The sequence below is a fragment of the Platichthys flesus genome, chromosome 1 (genome assembly GCF_949316205.1).
Source record: "Platichthys flesus chromosome 1, fPlaFle2.1, whole genome shotgun sequence".
Taxonomy (NCBI): Eukaryota; Metazoa; Chordata; class Actinopteri; order Pleuronectiformes; family Pleuronectidae; genus Platichthys; species Platichthys flesus.
The window spans coordinates 5,186,515-5,211,194 of NC_084945.1; the positions used below are offsets into that span (position 1 = coordinate 5,186,515).

General features: G+C 44.6%; 1 protein-coding gene across 7 annotated transcripts in view; it reads right to left on the reverse strand.

The window, feature by feature from the left end:
* Nucleotides 1-102: 102 nt before the first annotated feature.
* Nucleotides 103-24,680, reverse strand: part of neo1a (neogenin 1a) — a 156,748-nt gene continuing 132,170 nt past the window's right edge. For 2 of the 7 annotated variants that reach the window (XM_062398682.1, XM_062398362.1), the window contains exons 11-29: nt 24,299-24,437; nt 23,918-23,967; nt 21,311-21,455; nt 18,954-19,064; nt 18,651-18,845; nt 17,123-17,218; nt 13,402-13,577; nt 10,344-10,482; nt 9,005-9,112; nt 8,708-8,902; nt 7,802-7,834; nt 7,441-7,509; nt 6,567-6,705; nt 6,214-6,458; nt 5,603-5,695; nt 4,984-5,154; nt 3,695-3,982; nt 2,962-3,098; nt 103-2,325 (exon numbers count right to left, since the gene is read on the reverse strand). In XM_062398682.1, coding sequence (XP_062254666.1) covers nt 2,239-2,325; nt 2,962-3,098; nt 3,695-3,982; nt 4,984-5,154; nt 5,603-5,695; nt 6,214-6,458; nt 6,567-6,705; nt 7,441-7,509; nt 7,802-7,834; nt 8,708-8,902; nt 9,005-9,112; nt 10,344-10,482; nt 13,402-13,577; nt 17,123-17,218; nt 18,651-18,845; nt 18,954-19,064; nt 21,311-21,455; nt 23,918-23,967; nt 24,299-24,437 — 2,616 coding nt within the window. In that variant the 3' untranslated portion in view covers nt 103-2,238. Of the gene's footprint in view, nt 2,519-2,961; nt 3,099-3,694; nt 3,983-4,983; nt 5,155-5,602; nt 5,696-6,213; nt 6,459-6,566; nt 6,706-7,440; nt 7,510-7,801; nt 7,835-8,707; nt 8,903-9,004; nt 9,113-10,343; nt 10,483-13,401; nt 13,578-17,122; nt 17,219-18,650; nt 18,846-18,953; nt 19,065-21,310; nt 21,456-23,917; nt 23,968-24,298; nt 24,438-24,680 lie in introns of all 7 variants that reach the window. The other 5 variants (XM_062398435.1, XM_062398758.1, XM_062398599.1 and 2 more) reach the window with 5 other exon arrangements.

The following is a 24,680-nucleotide window of genomic DNA, read 5'->3' on the forward strand; positions in this document are numbered from 1 at the left end:
TCGATTGATATAAAGGAGAGTAACTGAGACTGTCAGATTGTGTATCACAGCCAATTTCTGTTCAGTGACCCGATGATGTCCGGTGAAAAGAAGACGAGCAGAATCATTTACTTTGTTAGTATTCATAATAGTTTGTATACACAATGTATAGGAGCACCAATAAAAAAACATCTTTTTTTCCAAACCTTTTTTTTTTTCCAACATTTTTTAAAAAGCCACAGATCTTTTTTTCTACAGAAAGCAAAGAAAGCTCTGTACATGAACAAGCAACAACAGAATTCCTCATGAGCCACAAAGTAAACAACCCGGCTGCTCAAATTCATATCATCTCTGAAGCAGAAAAAAATAATAAACATAAAAAACAAGACCAGCTGCCTGCTGCTTACCTAGGACACTACGTTACACAAACAGCTTCTGATATTTAAAACACAAGATATGTAAGAAATGTACTTTTCAAAATTGTGAAAAAGTGCAATACAGGTTCAACTGTTTACAACTCAATAGATTATTTCCCAAATGGAGTCCGGTCCTTTTTCCTCCCCTCTTTGTTTTCAATCTTCTTTTTTTTTTTCACCAAAAAAAACTTGTTCCTTGTTTGTATCCATAGTTAAAATCTCTTACAGTTATATTGACATTCATGATGATGCACATTTATGAGAAACATGATATTCACAAAAAGTAGAGCAAATTACTATGATTGCAAATGACAAATTTCTTTGGGTAAGAGGGTAATGAAAAACTAGTTTCCTAGATGAACATTTTTTTTCCTTTTTACATTGGATTTGTGTGTAGAACAAGCTTCTTTTTTTCCCTCTTCATACAAAAACTACCATGTAAAAAAAAAAAGATTCTGGGAGTCCCATTCAAAAGGCATCAACATCTTTGCATCGTATAAGGTTTGTGAGAGAACCAGGGTGTGGCGTCGGATGATGGACAGCAGGGGAGAAAACCAACAAACACACTGGGTTCAGCAGCTCGGATCTCTGGAACCAAATATTGGCTTTTGGAAATGACACACACACACACGTCTGATCGAACGCTTCGTATAAAAGATAACTGGTCTAATGCGGGTGATTGATTGATTAAGCAGGTGCCATGGGATGTTTTTCATTTATGTGTTTTTAGGAGGGGTGGGGTGAGGGGTGGGGGGGGTCAGTGCCCTGAGTCTTAGGTACTTCAGACCTGTGAGGAGATACTGTCAAGTCCCTCGACTTGTACAAGTTGTCCCGACCGTCCGACACACAAACACGTTGGTAAGGCTTTTAAAACGGAGCTCCCACAACAAACAAAAGACTGGAACAAAAACGACATTGTAATGTACAAAGGGGGGATGGGGGGGGCAACACAATGCCAGAGGAGGACTCATTTATAATCCCACTTTCATTCCAAATAAAAATAATAATAATAATGATGGAACAATGGGAAACATAAAAAAAAAAGGATGAGGCAGTTTTAAAAAACAAAAAAAACAACATATGTACATGTTTATAAGGATATGTGTGTAAAAAAAATAATATAATAACATAGAAAATAATAATAGAAAGTCATGGCACAATATATGACACGAGGGGTAAAAACAGGAAAAGGTTTATGAGTAATGTCGGCTTGTAAAAGGAGGCTGATATCCAATGTTCACGTCACTGAAACGGCCCAATAGTTATACAAAATGCACAAAGAAAACACGGATCAAACAAACACTGTGTGTAGACTGCGCCCGCATGAGCACCGACATCGAAACCAGCATATTTTTGGGACTTTCTCCATTTCACTTTGACACTGAATCAACCCTTGTCTCGTCCGCCGCAGAGAAAAACCTACCGTACGCGTCTTCGCTGAGGAAAAAATTCACAATCTTCCGGTTGAGAGCGACCAATGTTTTTAGTGTTCATTGTCTCTGAGAATGGTTCTTCATTAAAAAGATGAAGCGTCTCACTTTTTTTTTCTCCCTCTCATGGCAATCTCCTGAGACCGAGCAACGTGAGCCAAAAACAGTTTCTGAGTTTCAGTCTGGAGTTTTCTTCTTCTCTGCAGGGGGATGTGAGAGTTCTCTCGGGCACAAGAAGCCATTTTGTGTCCACCAGCATCTGGCTCAAAAGGTTTGTGTTCGATTGCGTTTGTTTGACCTAGGAGTGTGTGTGTATGTGTGTGTGTGTGTCTTTCTGTATGTGTTTGTTTGTGTGTGCGTGTGTGTGTGTGTGGATGACGGAGAGAGCTGTGTTTCTGCGTGTGTGTGCGTGCTCATGGCGCTGTGGTGATGGCGTTCAGATCCTTCATCAGGCCCTCGAGGTGGGCCATCTCCTCGGTCAGCTCGTCGGGCTCGTAGTTCTGAGGGAGAGGAACAGGGTTACTGCGAGGGGCGGGAGAGGGGCAGGGGGGGAGGGAGGCAAGCACCTGGAAGCGGGGAGAGGGGGGAGAAGAGAGGAGAGGAAACGAAAGGAGGAGAGGGTCAGTCAGGGATCTTTCGCAGAGGGCAGGGGAATGGGTGGGGTGAGGCGAGCTCGGGGATGGATCAATGGGACTGAAGCGTCGTAAATGATGGAACAACAAGAAGAGGCAGCAAACAAAAGCAAATGCATCCAGCACCCAAGAGAAAAGGGGAACAAAACAAAATGAAAATCATTCCAGTTGAGGGTTTGTTTGTTGAGATCAGTTATTTGGATTTAAAATAAATGATCAAATGCAGCCGGCAGAATCAAAGAAAATGGTGAGAATGAAGTTGGAAAGAATAAAAAGAGAGAAAGAACAAATAGAAAATATGGTTAAAACCAATGTGCAGTTGAGAAGTAACCGTACAGTGCAGTGCCCAAAAAAACTGACATGGATTTTGAAGGAATGTGTGATTGAAATATTTCTGTTAAATAAACAGGACTGAATAAATATTCACAAATATTCACCACTTAGGCCCCCCCAAAAAAACAGACTGCATTTCTACAAACAGCCAGCGAGGGGCGCTATACTCACGCTGTCTACATCTTCCAACATCTTGCTGGTCTCTGGGACGTCGGGGGCATTGGGCACGATGACCACCACCGGTGCTCGTGTCCTTCCTAGTGTTCCAATGGAGGCAGTTTTCACAACGTGGGGGTGAGTGGGCGGCCCTGTGAACACAAATATACAACAGTCAGTGAACGCAACAAATATCTTCATCATCAAATGATAATAAATGAGTTCTCCAAAAGAGACATTACCTCAAGTCATGTCACAATGTTAGTTTTTTTTGGTGGTAAGCAAAGTTACACAAAAACTATTGGACAGACCATGAACCCAATAAACTTTGGAGTGGATTTTGTTTCCACTTTCTTAAAGGCTGATTTCAACATTTTCGAAAATTTATTGAATTCAATCTATAACTCACAATAAAAGTTGTATTTTAATAATTTTTCATTCACAGATAACAGGGCTGGATTCATACACAGACGTTAAAATATATATATGTTAACTATTTTTTACAACAGCTGCTTGTGGAGTCAATAATAATCTAATAATAACTCTACATATTCAATAGATCATGTAAAATACATATTCTCTGTTGATTTTCATTCTCAAATCATTAGTTTATGATTTTTTGCCTATTATGCCATGAGTCGATTTTTTTTCTGATCTTACCCAAGTTTAAATGTGTGTGTTTTGTGTGTGTGTGTGTGTGTGTGTGTGTGTGTGTGTGTGTGAGTGTGTCTGTGTGCGTTCCTCTCACCGGACTGGGCGAGCAGGGGCGTGCTGGGCAGGGCGGACGACTCGTACGACGGGTAGCTGCCGGCTGGGATTGCTGGGACAGCGAAGCTCTTGAGCGGGTGGGCGTGGGCGTGCGGGTGGGCCGAGCGGTGGGGGGGCAGGTTGCTGGAGTAGCTGGGCTCCTCCTCGGTGGTGGAGGAGCCGTGGTAGCTGCCCTCGGGGTCAGCCATGATCTCCGAGGGGCAGGAGGTCTGGGAGGAGGCGGCGGCCGGAGGGAGGGGCTCTGAACTGGGGGTGTTCCTGACCGACTCTGGAGAGGGGACGCATGGGGGGGGGGGGGGACAATGAGCTGGTGGGGTTTTGCATTCATACACCAGGGTTCCAACCTGCCTCATAGAGCCGCTGTGCAGATCTAGAGCAGCAGCTTAGTGGTGTGTGAAGCAGCTTTTCTCGTTTCTTTACACAAAACACATTCAACAGGCGACTGTCAACATATTTCATTAATCCTTTTTGAAATGCCCCAAAAAAGAGACGGTTACAGTTTCTCTCAAATGTGAACAATTGGATGAGTATTATGTCTCATATGTTAATAAACTGAATATATTTATCTTTGCATTGTTGTTTGAGCAAATAAACAATTCCCATTCAACGTTTGGGCTCTGGAAACTCGTGATAGACATTTTCAATTGTTTCGGACATTAGAGAGAAGAAAGGATCGATCCAGCAACATTATATGATTAATAATATTTAAATAATTGGTAGTTGCATCACTAAAATGCACATATACACGTCGCTGCCACTTTACTGTTTTAGTGAAATGTGTTATCTTCATGGTCATTTTGGATTGGTTGAAATGTAATATGTCATATACACAGGATTTCCATTAATGTGTAGTTCCTATTATTTAATATATCAATATGGGTGGGCTGAATTCAAAAACTGTATCATAAATATCCAAAAATAAGTCTATAACATACCGACAAATATCCTTAATGCATTTAAATAAAAATCTATTCAATTTTTTAACTAACTACTATTTATACTTAACTTTGGGTTGTCTGACTGTTTAGTTTATTTTAGAAGTGAAAAAGAGGAGTTAAGTAGAGAAGAGCATATTAAATCATTTAAGTAGACCAAGAAGTCAGAGAAGAAGGGTTAGTTACACTTAATAGAACCAAAATAAGAAAAGCTAAAAAAAAGATGGCGGCTGAATGCGGATGAATGAGTTAATGACAAATCGATGAATGAGTACGCCCCCACATTCCAGCCCTGCCCTGTTAGTCAGCCGTCCAGCAGGGGGCAGTGTCTCACCTGCAGAGTCCACCCTGTCTAGATGGGAGATGGGGGAGGCGCAGGCGTGCGGACGTGAGTGGCCGCTACCCTGGTGGTAGAGGTAGCTCCGTGTCGGCGACGCCAGGCTGCCCATGTGATAATGGTGGTGATGGTTATCGAGGGAATGGATGGGGTGAGCACTAATCACAGCTGTGGATGGAAGTGGACATGGATTCACACACACACACAGAAACACATAAAAAACACACACACACACACACAGAAACACATAAAACACACACACACACATAATCAAGATGAGATGTTTAACCGGTTGTAATAATGATGAATGAATATGAAGTATCACTGGTGAAATGCACAAACACACACACGCACGCACACAAACACACATGCAGTTGTCTGCGATAAACACACTTAAATATTATTGCCAAATTGACGAGGGAAGAAATTCTGAGAAAACAATGGGAAGCATGAAATGGACTTGTTCATTTGATGTATATCTAGAAATTTGCACTTTGTAAAAAAATATTTGTGCTATTAATTTTCCAAATTAACCTTGATTATAACGTTTGTCAGAGAAAACACATTCTCTCTCTCTCTCTCGCTCTCTCACACACACACACAGACACACACTTACGCTGAGGGGGCTGTGCATCAAAAGGCATCATCATTTTAGGCCTCATCCCCCGTCGACCTGCTAGTGTAGACATGCTGTCCTCTGACTCGTGGCCTAAAAGGTGCGATGGAAACCAGCCAATCAGAAAGAGCGGCTACTCTACGTTGCTCAATTCCCTGTTTTTCGTTAAATGCTCCGTCAACAGTCCTCAGGATCCTTAATTACATTTCTGTCACTCACATTATGTTGTGAGCTCATTATATTGAGAGCTTCCACTTTACTTAGTTGCAGCGGTGACAGTTTGTGCTCGCGGCACCACAATCATGACAAGTAATGGGCGCTGCGTGTATGAAAAGCATGAAATGTTTTGCATGATAATCACAACACAACACAACAGGAAAGACAAGTGTTGACTTGTGAGACAAAAAACATCCAAAACTCTTTAAAACTCCTTCGTCAATTCTTGTGAAATCTTAGAGGAAGGTAGTTTCCCTGTCTGCCAGCCCAGCTCCAGAGGTTTGCTCAGAATTATCCTGCTTGTGAACCCAGGCAGCAGGGGGGACATTTCACTTTGATCTCTTTCTCATAGCTTCAAATATTAAGTCTTCTCCCCCCCCCCGGGCATGACTGACCGCGGTAGGAGTTGCGCCTCTGCTGCAGGTGGGGGTTGTTCTCCAGGTTGCTGTCAGCCGGCGTGATGTCCTGCGAGGTGCGGGGGATGGGCGTCTCGGTCATGACCGGGTTGGGGTCCGGCGACTTGTCCATGGGTTTGAGCTCCAGCCTCTCGTGGTGAATCCAGAGGTCGGGCGGCTTCAGGTCTTTGGCGTTTCCCTTGTACTTGTGGGAGCCGTTTGAGGCCTTGGAGGCGGCTCGCTTTCTGCAGAGGAGAACACAGAGGAGGTGGTGACACACTGGTTTACAGAGAGAGGGGACATAGAACGTGGTAGAGGGGACAAAAACAGACAGTTGAAAATGGACGTCTTACTTTTTCTGGTGGGACGTGGTGCGCCGTGTGCACAGGAAGGCGCCGACCACCACCACTATGATGGTGAAGGCTCCCACCGAGATGATGATGATGATGACCACGATGTGATTCTCGCTGTTGCTTCCCACCCCTGATTTACCTCGAGAGGAGAAAGATTAGATTAGACAAATACCTCTTTAAAGGGAGCCCTGTGTGGAGGATCTGGTGACATCTGGTGGTGAGGCTGCAGACTGCGAGACACTGAATGCACACCTCCCTTCACCACCTTCTTTCCAGATGTGTAGGAGAACCTATGGCGGCCTTCAGGTAACGTAACAAAAAAAATACTAAAGGGTTCTATAGCTGGTGCTGGATTTGTTTGCTCTGGCCTCCTTTAGAAATATGGAGCTGCAGCTATTAAATACTCATTCTAAGGTAATTAAAACACAAGGGTTCTTAATTCAATATGATTAAACACAAATTAAAACACAATAATGAATATTATATTCTAATTCTGCCAATAGAGCAGCCTAAATCCTGCACACTGGATTAAAGCAGGATCCAGTAACTTCTAAAATAGCCAGTGGTGGAAATTTTCTCAGTGTCTCTGCTGCTTGTCAAAAAGTATTAACATGTCATCGTGGAGAAAACACGACTTTAGGAGCAGCGACCAGTGAGACACTCTTTTCCAAGAACACAACTCGACAACAGAGACAAGAGAGCAAGGCGGCCCTAACATGGTGACTGCTGACATGGAGATAACTGTGGGTAACGGGTTGGGTCTGGTACGGAGCATTGTGGGTGCAGGTTTGCAAAGATGGACCCGATTCTAAAGCAGTGGACAACATCCAATTACAACATGGCATCTGAGCAGGACCGTGGAGGAAAACCTTACCAACTGACGTCCCCGGGCCTTGTGGGTCCTGGTTGCCTGATGGTCCCTGCTTCGGTGGGAGATTGGAGGCTGATACAAGGAGGAGGGGAAAAAAAAAATGTTATGGCCTCAAAACCTTCACGAGATAAATCCCAGTTCAAATATTCCTATTAAACACAAACTGATTTGGCCCGGTCATGCAGCTCAAGTTTTCATCAGCCAAGAAGATGGAAATCTTTGGAACATGAGAGAGAGAGAAAGAGAGAGAGAGAGAGAGAGAAAGAGAGAGAGAGAGAGAGAGAGAGAGAGAGAGAGAGAGAGAGAGGCGCTGGACGAGCAGAGCCAGCAGTGAGAGATCAAAAAGTGTGGATGGGGAGTTTACCTTGGTCATTAGCCATTTTGTCAGAGGACTCAGCTTAACAGGCCAAAGGAGAGCAGGGAGGGAGAGACAATAAAAAGCAAATAACAGGTTAGCTGAAAAAGAGCAGCAAGGGAGAGACAGAGCAAGAGTCTGGGGGGGGGGGGATGAGGAGGGCAGGTGAAAAACCAGAAGAATGAGAAACAGTGAGAATATTAAGCAGCAAGAGTGAATTTCCGAAAACAGCCAAACTGAGATTAGGAGCGAAGCATCTGAATTAAAACTAGAACAGCTTTATAAAGTATTTACTAAACATCTCACGAGTGAAAGTGTTGTTAAAAGGGACGAAGCCTGATTTACCAACTCAGATAAAAACAAAAGAAGGAGTCAGCAGCAGCAGCAGCAGCAAAGTGAAGATCACTAAACTTGTAATTTGTCCCAAACCGATCAACAAAGCTTAGGAAACATCCCTGACTCAGCTCTTAAGAAACTTTCTCCCAGAAACTTCATCAGGAGAAGTTTAAGTAGGACATTTATATTATTATAACTTTTTTCGACCTCTTTTGTTACATTTTATTGACCTTTACTTTGGAACGCCCTTTGCAACCTTTCATATACAAGTGCTACAAAAATCAAGTTTTATTATTATTAATCCTATAAAAATAAAACAGCCTCGACATATTATTGTCTAATTAGGCTGTTATGGGATGTATGTAGTTGCCTAGTTACACGTCCATTAGATAGAGAACCTTATTAGCATTTGTTTAAAGTTGTGGACTTGGCCCCTCCCCCAAAAATCCAGTAATTATAACCTAAATTCGTGTCTCAGTGATTTATGACTTAATTCATTACAAAAGATATCTGTCTCTGTAGCTGTAGGACGTTTGACTTTGAAGTTTCCCATCCCGGGTATCAATCCTGTGAACTTACTCTTTGGCGTGCGGAAGTTGACGGCCTCCGACATGGGGCCCATGCCCTTGGAGTTGCGGGCCTGGATCTTGAAGTAGTAGGTGGTGTCCAGCGTCAGGTCCTGGATCTGGTGCGTCAGGCGGTTTCCCACCACCGGCTCGATGACCCAGTCGTGGACCTCGGCGTTCACATCCGTACTGTAGTAGATGATGTAGCCTGCAGCAGAGAAGGGGTCGGAAGGTTTGGAATAGGATCGACGGAGGGATCTTCACAGACATCTAACTGTTTCCGGTGAGCCCAGCAGGCTCTCAGACTCACCGGTGATCTTCCCGTTGGCCTCGGAGGGCGGCTGCCAGTTGACGATGATGGTGCGAGGCTTGTTCTCCTTGCTCACCACGGTCACGTCCTTCGGAGACGAGCTGGGAACTGTGGAGACACACGAGGCAGAACATCAGTTGTGTTGAGGAGGTCGGAGAAAGGGTCGAGATGAAACGTGCTTTGTTCGGCTTTAAAAAATGGTTTCCTTTAAAAAAGGACCAATTTTGTGATTTATCGTCTCGCTGTTTTCGTAAAGGTTTGAAATGGGGAGAAGAACAAAACAAGGTTTTACTGGATCTGCTCATTTTTCCAGTTTACATCCAAACTCATAATATGGTCAATGGTAAATGGACTGTGTTTATAAAGTGCTTTTCCAGACAAACTACTACTATAGTCTGCACTTTCTCTATCAGACAACAATTTTGGGGTTGAGTCTTTTGCCCAAGGACACCTCGAACCGCCGACCTTCTGTTCTGGTTTGTGGACGACCCGCTTTTCCTTCAGAGCCACAGCCGCCAATCACATCACAATTTCTACAACAGACCTTTTGATGAATGTAATAGAACCGCTCTTTATTGCTGAATTGGGACTCATCACTAAGTGGACACGTATAATTATCAAAATCTAATCCGTCCACTATGAGTCCAGGTGAATGTTTCCACTGAGTTTTAATAACTTCCCTCGAACAGGACAGAAGGACAGACGACCTGGAAAACCGCTGTTGGCACAAAAGAAAAAGCCAAACGTTCCCCTCCAGTGCCAGTCCACTAAATCTCAATCCAATAATGCAGATTCAGAAGTGGCTCGAAAGAAAATGAGTTTTTAGGTTCATTGTGAATCTCTTAGCTCAGCGATTAAACCTCACGATGAAGAATGAGCTCTGATTCTTTCCAGCTTGCAAATTTTAGTGTCCATTAGGTCCAGAGAGCGCCGCACAAATCACACACCAGTCACCAGCACGGAGCGGCCGGTGGCTTTTAAGGAAAAGGACTTTATATCGCCATTGTGCCGGTGTTACAGGTTATTATAACAGTCCATTTATATGATGTTGATTCGGCTGACTCAGCAATTATTTACCGTCGTCTCTGTGATGTTGTGCAAAGCGACAACGGTAACAGGGAAACAAAGATGAACAGACACACAATAGTGAAGCAAAACAACAAGGCCATTGTGTATTTTGTTTTCTCACAGAAGCAGTGCTGAAATTAAAGCAATCACTAAATCTGCTGCAGGTTTCTTAAATTTTTACTTATATTTAATGTCAGATCTTATGACTTGTTTGTGATTGTGTATATTTCCTGTGCTGTTGTGTAGTTATTTGTGCGTGTGAGTCTCCTACTGGTCTCAAAGGTCGTGCCCTGCGCGGTCATGCTCCAGGTGCTGGTGCGGCGGCCCTTGGTCACCATGACGGAGAACTCGTACAGCGTGTTGGGCTTCAGACCCGTCACCATGTGGTTCAGGCTGGTGGTGTTGGCCATCTGAGGAGAGATAGACACACACACACAACACACAATCAACAACAAGTCAGGCTGTGTGACGACATTCAAGTGCTGAGGAATCAAAGGTATTTTGTTATCTATCCAAATAAACTCATTCTCATCATTTATAATATAATACAAATGAACTGCTTCATAGATTGGTGCTGATTATTGATTGAATTATGTTTTAATCTGTAAATTGTGCATTTTAATAAATCCTAAAGTGACATCTTAGATTTTATCACAACAAAACTGACAGGATGGACAATGTGAGATATGGTAACGCTATTGTTTAGAGTGAAATCAGATGTAATTAGCAGAAAAAAAGGAAACAGGCATTTAGTTTAGGGACAAAGACGCCAGGTCTGCAGAACATTACCATCAATTTAAATTATTTGATTATTATTTTCTTTCTTGTTTTTTTGTTTTGTTTTCTATTTAAACTTGAATCAATTTAAGAAATACGGACTCAAGTGGAAAGAAAGAAAACCTTAATATTAAGTTTACTTCAGATGATTGTCAATGAGAATCTGGAAGAAATGAACGTTTGCCTAAAAAACGTCTGATGTTTTTTATTTCTAAGGATAACGACCAGTCTGAGTGTTCTTCCAGAGGTTGGGATTCATTACAGACTCAGACCACTGAGTGGAAACAGAAGCTTCATCATGTTCGAGCTGCACAGGGAGAAGCGCAGCCATGACAAATAAACAGAAAAACCCCAAAACGTGGCCGAGGCTCAACACAAACACTAGAACGTTTAACGTCTGGTCGGAATCACCCGAGTCAGCGGAATTCAACTCTGGAGTTTACTCAACCAGTTCACCTCCATCTCCACCGGTCAGCCAGTTTCTGTCCACAGCTGGAAGTCGCACGCCACGACACCGAGTGCTGCTCTCCAACAAGAAGGTCGGAGCAGGAGAGAGCTTGTTCCTGCAGCCGGGTGGAGAGCAGCTGTCTCCTCGATAATGTGCAAGCTCCTCTGGCTCTGTGAGCTACAGTCAGCCAATTACCGCTGGTCTGCACAGCCATGTTAGCACATATACAACAGCATGTGTAAGATGTGGTCCGCACCAGGACGCCTCTTTTGACAGACTTGTTACTTTAATGGATTTCATTAACGGGACAGAAACATAATGAGCCGGTGGAGCGGTTTAATCAAACTCGTTAGAGCATCTGCATGAGACGATGTGACGACATGTGGACGGGACACACAACGTGGACCCACAACGTGGACACACAACGTGGACCCACAACGTGGACACACAACGTGGACACACAACGTGGACCCACAACATGGACACACAACGTGGACCCACAACGTGGACACACAACGTGAATTCATGACCAAACACCTGTCCTACAGTTTCCCTTCATTTTGTGTAGATTAGCAAATAATCAATAAGTCGCACATCTCTTCAGACGGTTGGTGAATTTGGAAAATGGCGGCTACAAGCTTGTGAGTCCAGAACTGACGGAGTGCTGAGCGAGAGCATCCTGTGTGTGTGTGTGTGTGTGTGTGTGTGTGTCAGATCTAGAGGCTCTTTTACTTATTCTCAGTTTGTCTTGTCCTTGTTGAATAATTTATCAGTCAACACAAACCTTTATCTGAGCTCTGCCACAGGTCTGTGCGCACAGACACACACATTGACACACACAAGCACTCACAAACACAATGATATATCCCAGGGTTGAACCTGATCATTTCACTGACCATCCACTCCAGCTTGTTTACGATTATAATTGAATATCTGCTCAATTGAAATTAATCAGTTTTATCTCCGTGTTATTAAAGCAATAAAAGTAGAGATTGTTTATTTATCTATTTTAGTTTCCATTTCCCTGTGAATCACCTTGATGGTCAAACACAACTAACCATTTGAAGACTCTGACATTTAATAAAACACAATTTTTGTGTGTTTCCGCTTTGGCACGGATCACAACCGCTCATCAAAAATGCATCTGGACAACTAAAGTGTTTTGGTTGCGGCTTCTCAAAACAACATGACTTTGTTTACAGATAAAAAACATCCACCAGCTGCTCTTCTGTCAGCAGGACGTGACTCTTAAGAATCACACCTTCACCAGGAGGCGTCAGGGTAATTAGAGAAGAACGAGACCAGAGCACGTTTGGTATAAATAGAGTTGATTTGACCTTTGAACTGTTACAAACTAAAACAAAGTTGAGAGAAAGTCTTAATTGTGAAGTGTTTGTGTAACAAAGACTCAAAGTGACAAACATCACTTCATAGTTTAAGAGTCTGCGGAAAATAAATCATCGCTTGTTTACAGAAAACCTCGTTGCTTTACGCTGCGGCTGAGGAGCCGAGGAGCTGCAGAGGGAATACTTTATTATATATCCTCACATTACTTCACTATATGTTTTCAGCACATCGATATATCTCGGTGGAGAGTGCAGGGCTGAGGACGTGAGCTGCACCGAAAACACACGGAGATCCGACCGGATTGGAGGAGGGAGCGGGACTCGGGGTCTGATCGCAGTGAAACGATTTGAGATTAACTGAATTTCTCTCGCTCGTAAAAGATGTTTGCTTAGATTAAAAGTAGAGCCTGAACAATATGGATTCATTTTCTGATACAGATCCATTATATGCAATATATAAGATGTTGTTATTGAATCTATACGACCACTAAATGTAGTTACGACCTGATATTTCACAGTTTAATGATTAACCTTGAGATAAATAACTGTAAATAAAAAGAAAACACAACCAAATATATAGAAGTGGAATAAAGAAAATAATCATACTTCAAAACAATTCCTTAACTTATCAGCCTTTAGGGCTCTTATTAAAAGTTCTTAAGGTGAAACCGGAAAGATTGTGCAACTCCCGGCTTCATCTCACCAAATCTCCCATTAACACCAATCCAAACCAAACCAGTCAAACCAGTAAGTCTTACCTTCACTTTGGTGTTGGCAGGGATGTTGGTCTTCCATCGCACCGTGTAGAAGCGGTTGTCCGTGATCTTCTGGTTCTTGGGCAGCGAGTTGTCGGCCCAGGTCACCTTGATGGTGTCGTGGCTCAGCACCGAGGCCTGAACACCCACGGGCGGCATCATGGGGGAGGGGTCGGGTACTGGAGTGTATGGAGCATGGAAGTGTTCATACGGGTCAACATCGGGGTCAATGGGGTCTGCGCAGTCATGCACGCACACACAAATTAAAATGGGGCAAAATTAAAACACAACGAGGAAGCGTGGCGTGGTGGAATCGGCCGGTGGAGTCAAGTCACGGGATGCAGGGAGGAAAACGAAAAAATAAGGTTAATGAGTTAAAACGAAGGGCAACGATCAGGGCGGAGGAGGAAGAGGAGGAGGAGGAGGAGGAGGAGGAGGAGGAGGAGGAAGGTAACGGAGGTATGGCAGTGGGAAGGATAAAGAGAAAAGAGAGAGAAGATTCTATTAGAAAAAACAGACACTGACCTCTACAATAAGAAGCAGCTGCTCTATAGAAGCTGCTCTACAGAATGTGGTGTTCTATTAATAACTAGTGCAGCGGTACGGAGGGAGAAGAAAAGATTCTCTATTCACAAGATACAAGAAAACAGTCAAAGTGAGAACGAGAGTGAGAGCAGATATCCACAGTCCTGCATCCGACATTTCAAACTCGCACTTTAAAGGGTCGACCATAGACTGCTGCCCGTGGATAAACAGGGAGGACACAGAGGAACATCCCCCCCACCACTAACTTTGACAAAGTGCATCATGTCCTTGAAAACCAAGGAGAGAATATTGAGGCTTAAAGCAACGCAGCCTGCAGGCGGGGGGGAGAGAGAAGGCTCACGGACAAGTGGCGTTGGATGTTTATGTGCTGATGGGCAGAGTTTGGGCATTTTAAAATAAATAGAATTTGGTTTGCATCAACTAGAGGTCATTGCTTCGGATGATGTGCTGCTGTGCTGTAGTTCATAACTAGGCCCTAAATGGCGTCCTTTACTATTATGAATCCTTTATCTATTGTGGCTGTGCATTATGAGTGTATTTATTTATCTATCAAGTTATTCTTACATTCTATTTTTGGACTAAATATGTAAAAATCTGATGAAAGTTAAATGAGAATAACTCACATTTTGTATAAGTGCGCAGTCTCCCTGTAAAGTAATCTAAATAATGAATAAGACAGATTTGATACAGGATCATGATCAGTTCTTATTTCTTGAAGTTATATCAAAACAGTGAAGAACATCAATAGATAATCCTTTTCTGGTGGAATGTGTCTTTTGGTATTGGGATATGAATATATAATAATAAAGGACATTTTGTAGAGAAAAGTAGGTAAAAATAACTACATTAGAAAGAATTTTAAGCTAATGCAGTAAAAAAATTATAATGTACCTATTCATTGAGAGAAGTCCTTTAAATCTGTAAAATATACATAACCTGTGATGTAAAAAACATACAAAGTATAGAAAAGGGAAATAGAAATGGTGAAATAATGGTCTAATAATCTCTTGGCAGATTTCTCCTGTTTATCGAGTAAGTAGTGAATTCAATTAGCGGCGTTCACCTTTCAGGGCCTCGCACCAAACACAGTCCAGCACTTAAATATGATGAATGGTGTTTAGTCTGTTACGTAACAACAAGCTGTTTAATTATCTCCCTTTTTGTGAGAGTGTGTGTGTGTGTGTGTGTGTGTGTGTGTGTGTGTTAGAGGGAATCAGGGGGCTGTAACTATCTGAAGGGCGAACGCTTCAAGATGGCTTCCTGGCCTCTGCTCCTGCTTCTGTCCTCGGCTCAGACGTGATGGAGGGAAACTCTTCGGTCAGTCCCTCCTCCCTGGAACCACTTGTTGGCGCTCTCCTCCCCCGCTCCTCTCCATTTGACACCTCTTTGTGCAGAGCTGCCCTCATTATATTCTCAAGAGTGAGTGAGTCAGCCTGTGTGTATGTGTTGTGTTTGTGTGTGTGTGTGATGAAGATCCAAGCATTCATGTGGTTGTGGAGAGGCACTGAGGGTTTTTCGGAGAGAGGCACACACACACACACCACACACACACACACACTGCCTTTCTTTATCCGGCTTGGTAGAACACAGTCCCGAGTATTTACGAGTAGAATCCACAGCAGCAGAGAGAGGCTGCCTTGCCTTTGTGACGTTTCACAGACGGGGAGTCGAATCCCAGTCTCCTCCTGATTCCTCAGTTAAGACATCACACCACTGGAACGTATTAAACCCAGCACTCCCCTCAACCCGAGTTCACCAAGTTTTTCCTCAGCTTTTTTTATTTTTCATTTTTTATAAAAAGTACTATGTAGGTCAGCTCGTCTTTTTAATCCCGACTTTAACAAACTGGCAGGAAGGGAACGCGCCCCCGAGGATTCAGCAGCAGACGCTGGTGGTGGGCTTTGGTTCTGCTTTGAGAGGAAGCGTTTGGATCTGACGAGGGGTTGCCAGAGCCACCACAGGGGGTCTGCGAGTGTGTGTGTGTGTGTGTGTGTGTGTGAGGCTGCATGGAAGAGAGAGCGCATCACACAGAGACGCGTACAGTACGACAGTGTGCTGGTGTGTGCGTGTGCACGCTCAGACTGCCACCCCCCCTCGAAGCACGTTGATGTGATTCATGTCATCCAGCCTCCCACCCCTCTCCGGCGCCGGAGACAAAGTGGCGTGATCAAGGCTGAGCGTGGAGGTGGGAGGCTGCACGGGAGAAGAGGTGGGTGCAGCAGCCCCCCCCCCCCCCCCCCCCCCCCGCGGAGCAACTCGTCTTCTGACACTGTCACATAAACTGCGTGAACTCGTCTAAGCTGCGGCGTTCCACACTTTAAGATCGTCTGTCAACCATCACTGGATCCGGGACCTAAACTTCTTCATCTAATTGTTAACGGGGTTGTGACGCGAGGCTTGAGGAATCGAACGCACGGCTGCCACGACGGAGCCGAGCGTCCGAGTTCTCTCGACTAATGCGGCAAATCTGATGAAGATAAAGCTGCATCACAGAGATCTCCGATATTAAACAAATCCACTACAAACTGGGAACATCCCACAGGAACTGAATCTGTGTCACGAGAGTTGTTTCGACGTGGAAGCTTCGTCTGTAATGGTCTCGTGATGGTGTTTGGAAACAAAATCTTGACGCACAATGAAAACTGAAGGTGTCATCGCTCTCTGGTGGGTGTCAACTGTGACGCTGATGATTTCTAAATCACCACAAACACACAACAGCTCCGGCTCCACTGCCTTTATCTATTGTGTGATAGATAATTCCATTGACTCTGTTTGAAACTGCTGCTTCCACTTCATTCACTCCGGTTAAGATATCTGTTCCAATGACACACGAGAAGCTTCTCCTCTATAATCTTAAATCGCCAAAGCTTTTCCAGAGGCAGAATCTGAAGTGAGACTTGAAGAGGAAGAGTTAATCAGAGCAGCGAGACCCCCCCCCCCCCCAAACGACACGTTATCTCTCCGGTAATTTGGAGTCTCGACACAATCGGTCTGATAATGACCTCGGGCCAGAGAGAGAGAGAGAGAGCAGAGATAAATGTCAGTCGACGTCTTTTGTCTGGGTGAGAGACGACGGCTGTATAATGCAGCTGCAGCGCTGAACATCCCATAATAACGTGTGTGCTTCCTGTTGTGTGTGTGTGTGTGAGCTTAAGATAATGGGATTCAAGTTTCATACCTGACTGTGGCCTGGTGATGGCGCTCTCGTACACAGGAATGCCCTCGCCCACATTGTTGTAGGCCTTGAGTGTGATCACGTAGTGGGAGCTGGCGTCTGTGGGGTGGAGAGAGGGAGAGAGAGAGAGAGAGAGAGAGAGAGAGAGAGAGAGAGAGAGAGAGAGAGAGAGAGAGAGAGAGAGAGATAGAATGAGATAGAGAGAGAGAGAGATAAATGGATGCAGATATCTAATCAAGCCGAAACTCTGGAGACTCATGACTGGTAATTGCAATATTAGCCAGCCAGAGTATATGAATACAATCATCTCTTACTGTGAATCTAATGAAGGTTTCTATTATATATGTGTAGATACTTTGCAAAAATTACATCCCTGAATATCTCTCCTTTTCCTGAAATGATTTTTTGGACACACAATCCACATCCGGACCCCCCTCCTGAATCTTTGATTACTGGTTCATTATTGATGAGGATCAATTTGTGACATTTATGAGAAAAAAACACAATGACAGATTGCTACCTCTGTAATAGACACAGTAGGACTAAACAATTATTTCCCCTCAGAACAAAATCTGTAATCGTGTTTGTCTTGTTTTCCAACAGAGCGGAATCACAGGTTTATCACCTCCGCCAGGGTTTTCGAGGAGTACGCAAAAACTACACAACCAATTTGATCAAAACTTGGTGGAAGGGTGGGACATGGGCCGAGAAACAACACATTCAATTTTGGGGTAAATCGAGGCAAAGGGGAGGATCCAGGACATTTTCTTCACCATTGGTTAGGGGGCGTTTTTGCACATTTTTGTGAATTTCAAGAAAAAATTGCACCACTCAGAAGACTGATATCTATGAGTTTAATAATAATATTAAGATTATCTGTATTTCTAGACACTCACCTTAGATAAACACATAAACAGCCCTTGCAATTCTGTGTAATTGAGTATAAGGGGAGTGTTGGTCCTTGCCAGTTAGGAAATGATTTCAAGTCAATACTGAGCACTTCATTTTCTCAGGCGCTGAGCTGACCCAGTGCAGAAGAAGGGCCCGAAACAGACGCTGCACCTTTTAAAAGTGAAACTCTACATTTAATGTTCGAGGACGAAAATCCACCGAGACAAATTAGCTTTGTTCAAAAATCAGGACGTTAAATTACCGCGTCCCCATTAAGCCAGTGTGTGTGTAATTAGTGGCTCCGGCTCGCGGCGGCGGAGAAGAAGATCTCATTAATTCCCTAAATACTCAATATGACATAGAGATGAATCTCCTCATAGTGATTGTGTGTCTGTGTCTGTTTGCTCATCAGTGATTAAAATGTTTTTATAAATGTATAACAGTTTAATCAGACGAGTGTCTAATGTGCCAAGCTACAGAAATTACATTTATATATTTCTGAATAAGACAAACACAGGAAGGATTTCAGTCTCAGAGAGGAGATGAATATCTGACTCGTGGCATTTTGAATCTGAATGAGTGAAATGAAACAGAAATCCAATCATCCGAACAGAGGAACCAGAAGGAGGTTGGTTCTCACCGAGGTTCTCGATGGTGTAGTAGCGCTGCTTGTAATCCACCTTGATGGTCTGAGCGTGGGGACTGCCGATGCCGTAGCCGATGGAGTAACCTCGAACCACGATGTCCTGGTTCTCCGGCGGCGTCCAGCTCACCACGATGCTGTTGATCAGCGGCCGCACGTGGAGGGAACTGGGCTGGTCCGGCACTCGGGATTCTGTTGGGAGAGAAGGAGGAGGAGGAGGAGGAGGAGGAGGAGGATGAGAAACCTGAGCTGAGTTCTGTAAATCCCAGTGAGACGATGGGTGGATCAAAGTGTCTCTACCATCCAGGTCGCTCTCAAACGTCTCCGTGGCCGTCCAGTCGGTGGCCGGCCCGGTGCCGTTCACCGTCACGGCCGACACCCTGAAGGAGTACTCCGTCCCGCGCTCCAGACCTGGGCAGCAAACACCAGCACACATCAGATTCAGAGCTCAGGGTCTGTAGACAGAACTGAATCTCAAGCAGCAATTACATCCTTCATTCTAACTCAACTCTGTGTATTTATTTTTTAAGAGTTTAATTGAATGCTCCTCTCCACTTGCCGGGTCCATTGGGATTTCTAGGCACATACACAATAAATGTTTTGAAAGCTGAAAATGTCTCAAAACAGACGCCCCCCCCGAAAACCTCTGATCAATTCAGGGAGGAAAATCTATACGTCTGCTTTTGGGAGGGATCAGGTGGATCGGTTCTGTGCTGCAATTAACTTCTTACTTTCTCCACTCGATATCCCGGAGTTGCAGCAGATTTATTTTTCATCTCCGGTAAAAAAAAAAAAACATATTTCGAGTAGTGAAAACACAAGAGCAGCTAGAAAAAGAGCCGAAGAAGAACTTTTGGAGATTTGATTCGTTCATATTTTAAATCGGCTTCTTCAGAACGAGAGGATTCCACCGCCGGCTCCTTCGCTCCTCAGAAAAGAGGCGGAACGCCCGCTGACAAATGATGAGCCGCTGTTTTCATTTGCTGTAACATTTTTCATCATCGTCACATTGTTCCATTTGCACGCTACATGCTAATCCTGTAGTCTTTTCTCTCTGTACCCACTATTCTGGGCCGCCCTTGGGGGGGGGCTGGCTTCTGAAGACTGCCTAACCATCCGTGCCTCCGAGGATACAACATCTCTTTCTAAACGCTTTTGAACCAACAAACATCCCCCTGTCCCCCCCCACCCCCCCGTTTCACCCCCCAGAATGTTCTCAAAAATCTACTTTTAAGTTGTGTATTCTCTTTGATGCAGCACGCAGCGTGAGGCTGGGCCACTTGAAAGCTGCCGAGACAACATCTAATATTAATCACCATTGCTGTGCGTGTGTGTGTGTGTGTGTGTGTGTGTGTGTGTGTGTGTGTCTCCCGCGATATTGTGCACATCTTGGTGGCAGCAGCGGGTGATGTTCGGGGACAGTAAAGCGTGTAGATCCGATGCTTAAGATGAAATCTAGATGTCGGCTGAGTCAACAGACCTCCAGCCTGACCCGAGACCAAACAACTACTCAGACACGTCTCCCGTCTCCGGATCATGATCTACATTCTGCAGCGAGTCAGATGAGGCCGACGGTGACGACAGATTCAATCTGATGGATCAAATGTCTGAGTCCGATAGGGTAAAGGTTTTAACGTGGATTAATCGAGGTTAATCTAAAGCATCAAAGGGAATAATCAGCAAGAAATATGCGTTTGGATCTGCCATTTTAAAATCATGTTACACTGTAACATTGGAATATTTGGACACAGAGGACAGTTGAAGACAAGGACACACATTTCTGTTTCCTATCTTCATTTCTACGGCTCAGTTCAGACCTGGTATTAACATCTGTCCTGAGAGATTCGATCACAATTCATCCTGAACATGACTCAATCTCCCTTTTTTTTGTTTCACAGAGAACCATGTGCACAGCTCTAAACTCAAGAGGGAACATGTGTCACGGTGGGAGTAAGGCCACATAAAGAGGGAGTCTGGGAAATCTGCGCCCAGGTTTGCAGCGTAGTGGAAATACCAGTATGTCCCACTCACTACTCGGTTCGCCTGTTAAACCAGTTCACCTTGATTTCACTGAGAAAATGTTTCCAAACCATCAATATCAGCTGGGACCCGTATTATTCCTTTTCTGTAGCCCCAGGCTGAAAATGATGTTGAACAACTCGTGTTCCCTCTGAAGCTGAAAATCAAGGTTCCCCATCGACATATTATCTTTACCCACTTATTCCACTCAGTGTTCCAAGAGGCTGGAGTCCGTCCCCGGCTCCTGCTGGACGAGGTCCATCACAGAAAATCAAACCTCACTCACAGACACGACTAAATACGAGCAGCAAAGTGAAACTCGACCACAAATATTGACTTGAGATACGTTTAAGATAGATTTGGATTCAAGGTGGCATCTGTGGTTGATCCCCGGCTGAATCTACATCTACACACACAGACTGGATGTAACGTTCTAGCTCCCCTGACCCTAACTGAGGCTCCACACTCACACCCACTGGATCAGTGGAAAGTCTCTCTGAGACGCTGCAATGGAAGACAACAAGGCTGATTTGAGTTGTAAAGATCTCAATGGAAATCTTTGTCTTAAACACAGAACACAGTGATTGCTCTCGCTGGGGAACCGGACCCTGTCTGGAGGAGAGATCCCCGTCCCTTACCATCGATGAGCTTGCTGAGCTGGGTGCCTCCGGTGGTCTCGGCGGCCTCGCTCCTCCGCGACCCTTTGCGGTAGCGGATCTTGTAGCCGGTGATCTCCCCGTTCTGGCCGCTGAGGGGCGGCGGCTGCCAGCGCAGCATGATGCTCTGGGGGGGGGGGGGGGGGGGGGAGAGGAGAGAAATCAGGGCGTCAGTCAGATGAAACAAAACACGGCGCTCAGCACACCGGAGACCATCTGCCGCCGGGCCCCCGAAGCTGCAGAGGTGACCTCGTGCACGCCACGGGTTTTCACTGCTCCGTCTCACCTCACCTGTCCCCGTCCGCCTCCGACCGGGACAGGACGACCGCACGAAAACAAACACGCCCTCTGAGCATGTGCAGGTTGATGCATTAGGAAGAAATAAAAACAAGAAAAAGAAGGAGGTGTCCTGATGAGTGAGCTGTGAACATGTGCACGTGTGTGTGTGTGTGTGCATGTGTGTGTGTGTGTGTGTGTATGTGTGTGTGTGTGTGTGTGTGTGTGTGAGATCACATTAACCCTGCAGAGACGCTGTTGCAGAAAAGATGAATGCAGGACTTTAGCTGGCGGGCACGACGCTGCACCGTGGAGGGATTCATGCATTTGAATATTAGAGAGAGAGTGTGTGTGTGTGTGTGTGTGTGTGTGTGTGTTTAAAGAGATAGGTGGGGGGTAGCTCAGCGTGGGAGAAGAGTTAATTAATGCTTCCCCACTGTCACGCTGAAGCACAAAAGCCTGAATACATGTACACGGCTCATACACACACATACACACACACACACTCACTCACTCTCCCCCCCACCCCGAGTCGAGGGAATTGCTCAAATTAAATTTGTGTTAAGTTAAGTGTGTTCAATTATTTCCATTTTTCTCATGACACTCTCAGCAGCGACTTGCTATGTGCGTTGCTTTTCTCGCTCACGATTGAAAACCTGTTTAATTTATCTTCAGAAGGAACCAGGAGGGAAAGTGAGAGTTCACGTGTCTGAGGGGAAACAACTGAGATCACAACAATAAACTATTTTCAAGTTCCCTCGCAGGTGAGAGATGTGCAGGTCACACTCGCCGTGAGGAGGCGTGGATCTGAAACGCACGTTAATCCGTTTTCTTTCCAGTTCCACGTGGCCGGTCACATCAAACAGCTAATTGCATAAATGCTCTGTATCTATATGCCGGTTCCGGAATTATTGACTTAATGGCTGTTTGTGTTCAGAATGAACCACAACGACAACAAAGATGAGGAAAAAAAGAAATTAGACGACTAATTTCATAAAGGCTGCCAGATGTTTGTTTCATAGCTTTTTTTAGGGGAAATTGATTTGTCTGCTGGCGATGACTGGGGAGGGACAGCTGGGTGGGGACGATCCATCAGACAACACACACAGACACACACACACAAACAGACAGACACACACACATCCTCTCCAGATTTACTCTTAACATTTGTGTGTGGTTTCTCTCTCCACAAATCTCAGCTGAGCGTCCTTCAGCATGGGTGGCCAGTTCTCCCTCAAGCTGGGGGGGTGTGATAGGATTGTCTGTGTGTGTTTTTTTTCCTCTCTTCCTCCAGTCGGCTTTGACAGTTCTCTCTCTCTCTCTCTCTCTCTCTTGGTCTGCAAAACCAAAAATGCTGGCAGCTGTTTTCATTGGTCCGCACGCCCCCCCCCAGGATTCCCTCATCTCCCTCTCTTTGGTGTTGTGTGTTCTTCGTCTCTCGCGAGTCGTGAGCGAGGAGAATCTTTGGTGAAAAATTGAATCATCATCCGAGAGGAAGTTTGCAATAAATACGCCGACAGCTTCCTGTTTGAAGATCAAATGGCTGAAGCGGCCGGCGTAATAATAATATTGTGGTGGTGCATCGTCCAGTCAGTGGTCATAAACCTCTAGATGTTCATTAGGGTCATTTTGTCGAATTTGTATTTCCATTTTAAAGCAGTGCTTGATTTTAAACTCTGTCAGAAAACTTTCCACAGCAGATTCAACCTGGTTTTCAACTGAACGTTCTTTTGGACCTATAAATCACCAAATCAATCCTTCCCCCGATGCTCTGACCGTTACCCTACTATCATTCTTAACCTGCCAGTATCTCCCTGGCTGATATATATATTTTATCCATGCCCTTTTAGATTTGAGCTTCAGGCAGATCCTGTACAGATGGAGAATGATACAGAGGATAAAACCTTCTGACAGGCCAGTCTCCAGCTGATGAGCCGATCGATGAGGGTTCACACACCCTCTTAACCGGCCGGGGCTTCAGGCCTCTGACGCAGCTAATCACACGGAGGAGCCGGCCTGAGGGCTATGGATCCCTCCACCTGTGTGTGTGTATGTGTGTGTGTGTGTGTGAGAGAGAGAGAGAGTGTGAGTGTGAGTGTGAGCGTGTGAGTGTGTGTGTTGAGGGAAGCGACTGCACGTTAAGTTTAGGTCAATTTGTTGTTAGTATGTTGCATTTGCCGAAAGTGGGAGCAACAGACGTGAATGTTCCCCCAGTAAGAACAGCTGAGCCCCCCCCCCCCCCCCCCCCCCCCGGTGCAGCTCCAGGACCATTACACTGTGGCCTCATGTTCAGTTAAGACAACGAAGCCTCACCTTTGAGTTCTGCACCTCCAGAGTGAGGTTCTGAGGAGGAGCGCTTGGAACTGTAGAGCAAAAAGAAAAAACAATTTAATCAGACACAGAAACAACTGTAAAGCTGTCACAATTAGTATCTTAGGATAGGATAGAACTAAATAAAAACAATAAGATAAACCATACTGAAATATGAAGGTAGTACAAATGCATTGATAATATATGAGTAAACGGTGAATGGTGGTATTTATAGTTCCCTCTCCCTACAGGATGTTGCAGTTATCGCACATTGTGAATTCGCTTTTGAAAACCTGATTATTTTTCTGGTTCCAGGATCAGATTTCTCTGCTTTCAAACTCAATTATTCTCTGAGTCATTGTTTCTCTCCATCAAGCAACTGACCGTCAGACAGGGTTCGAACGGTGATGTCCTCCGTGGAGACGCCGGGGCCGTGCTTGTTGTTGGCGACCACACGGAAACTGTACTCGTTGTTCTTCTTCAGGCCGTTCATGGTGTAGGACTGACCATCGATGTCAACGTCCTGAGAGAGAGAGAGGAGGGAGGGGGGGGGGGGGCAGTTTCTATTTATTATTACGATAAATACCACCTCATTCAGTTAAAAGTATAAATTGTTATACAGTGTTGTCATAAATGAAAATACACGCTGGGCTCCAAAGGTCTGAAGCACTTGAATATGAAGTTTTCATCTCAACTGGCAAATTAATCATGTAAAAGACGAGATGAAATTATGTGAATCCTCATATTAAATATTATTCTGAAAACA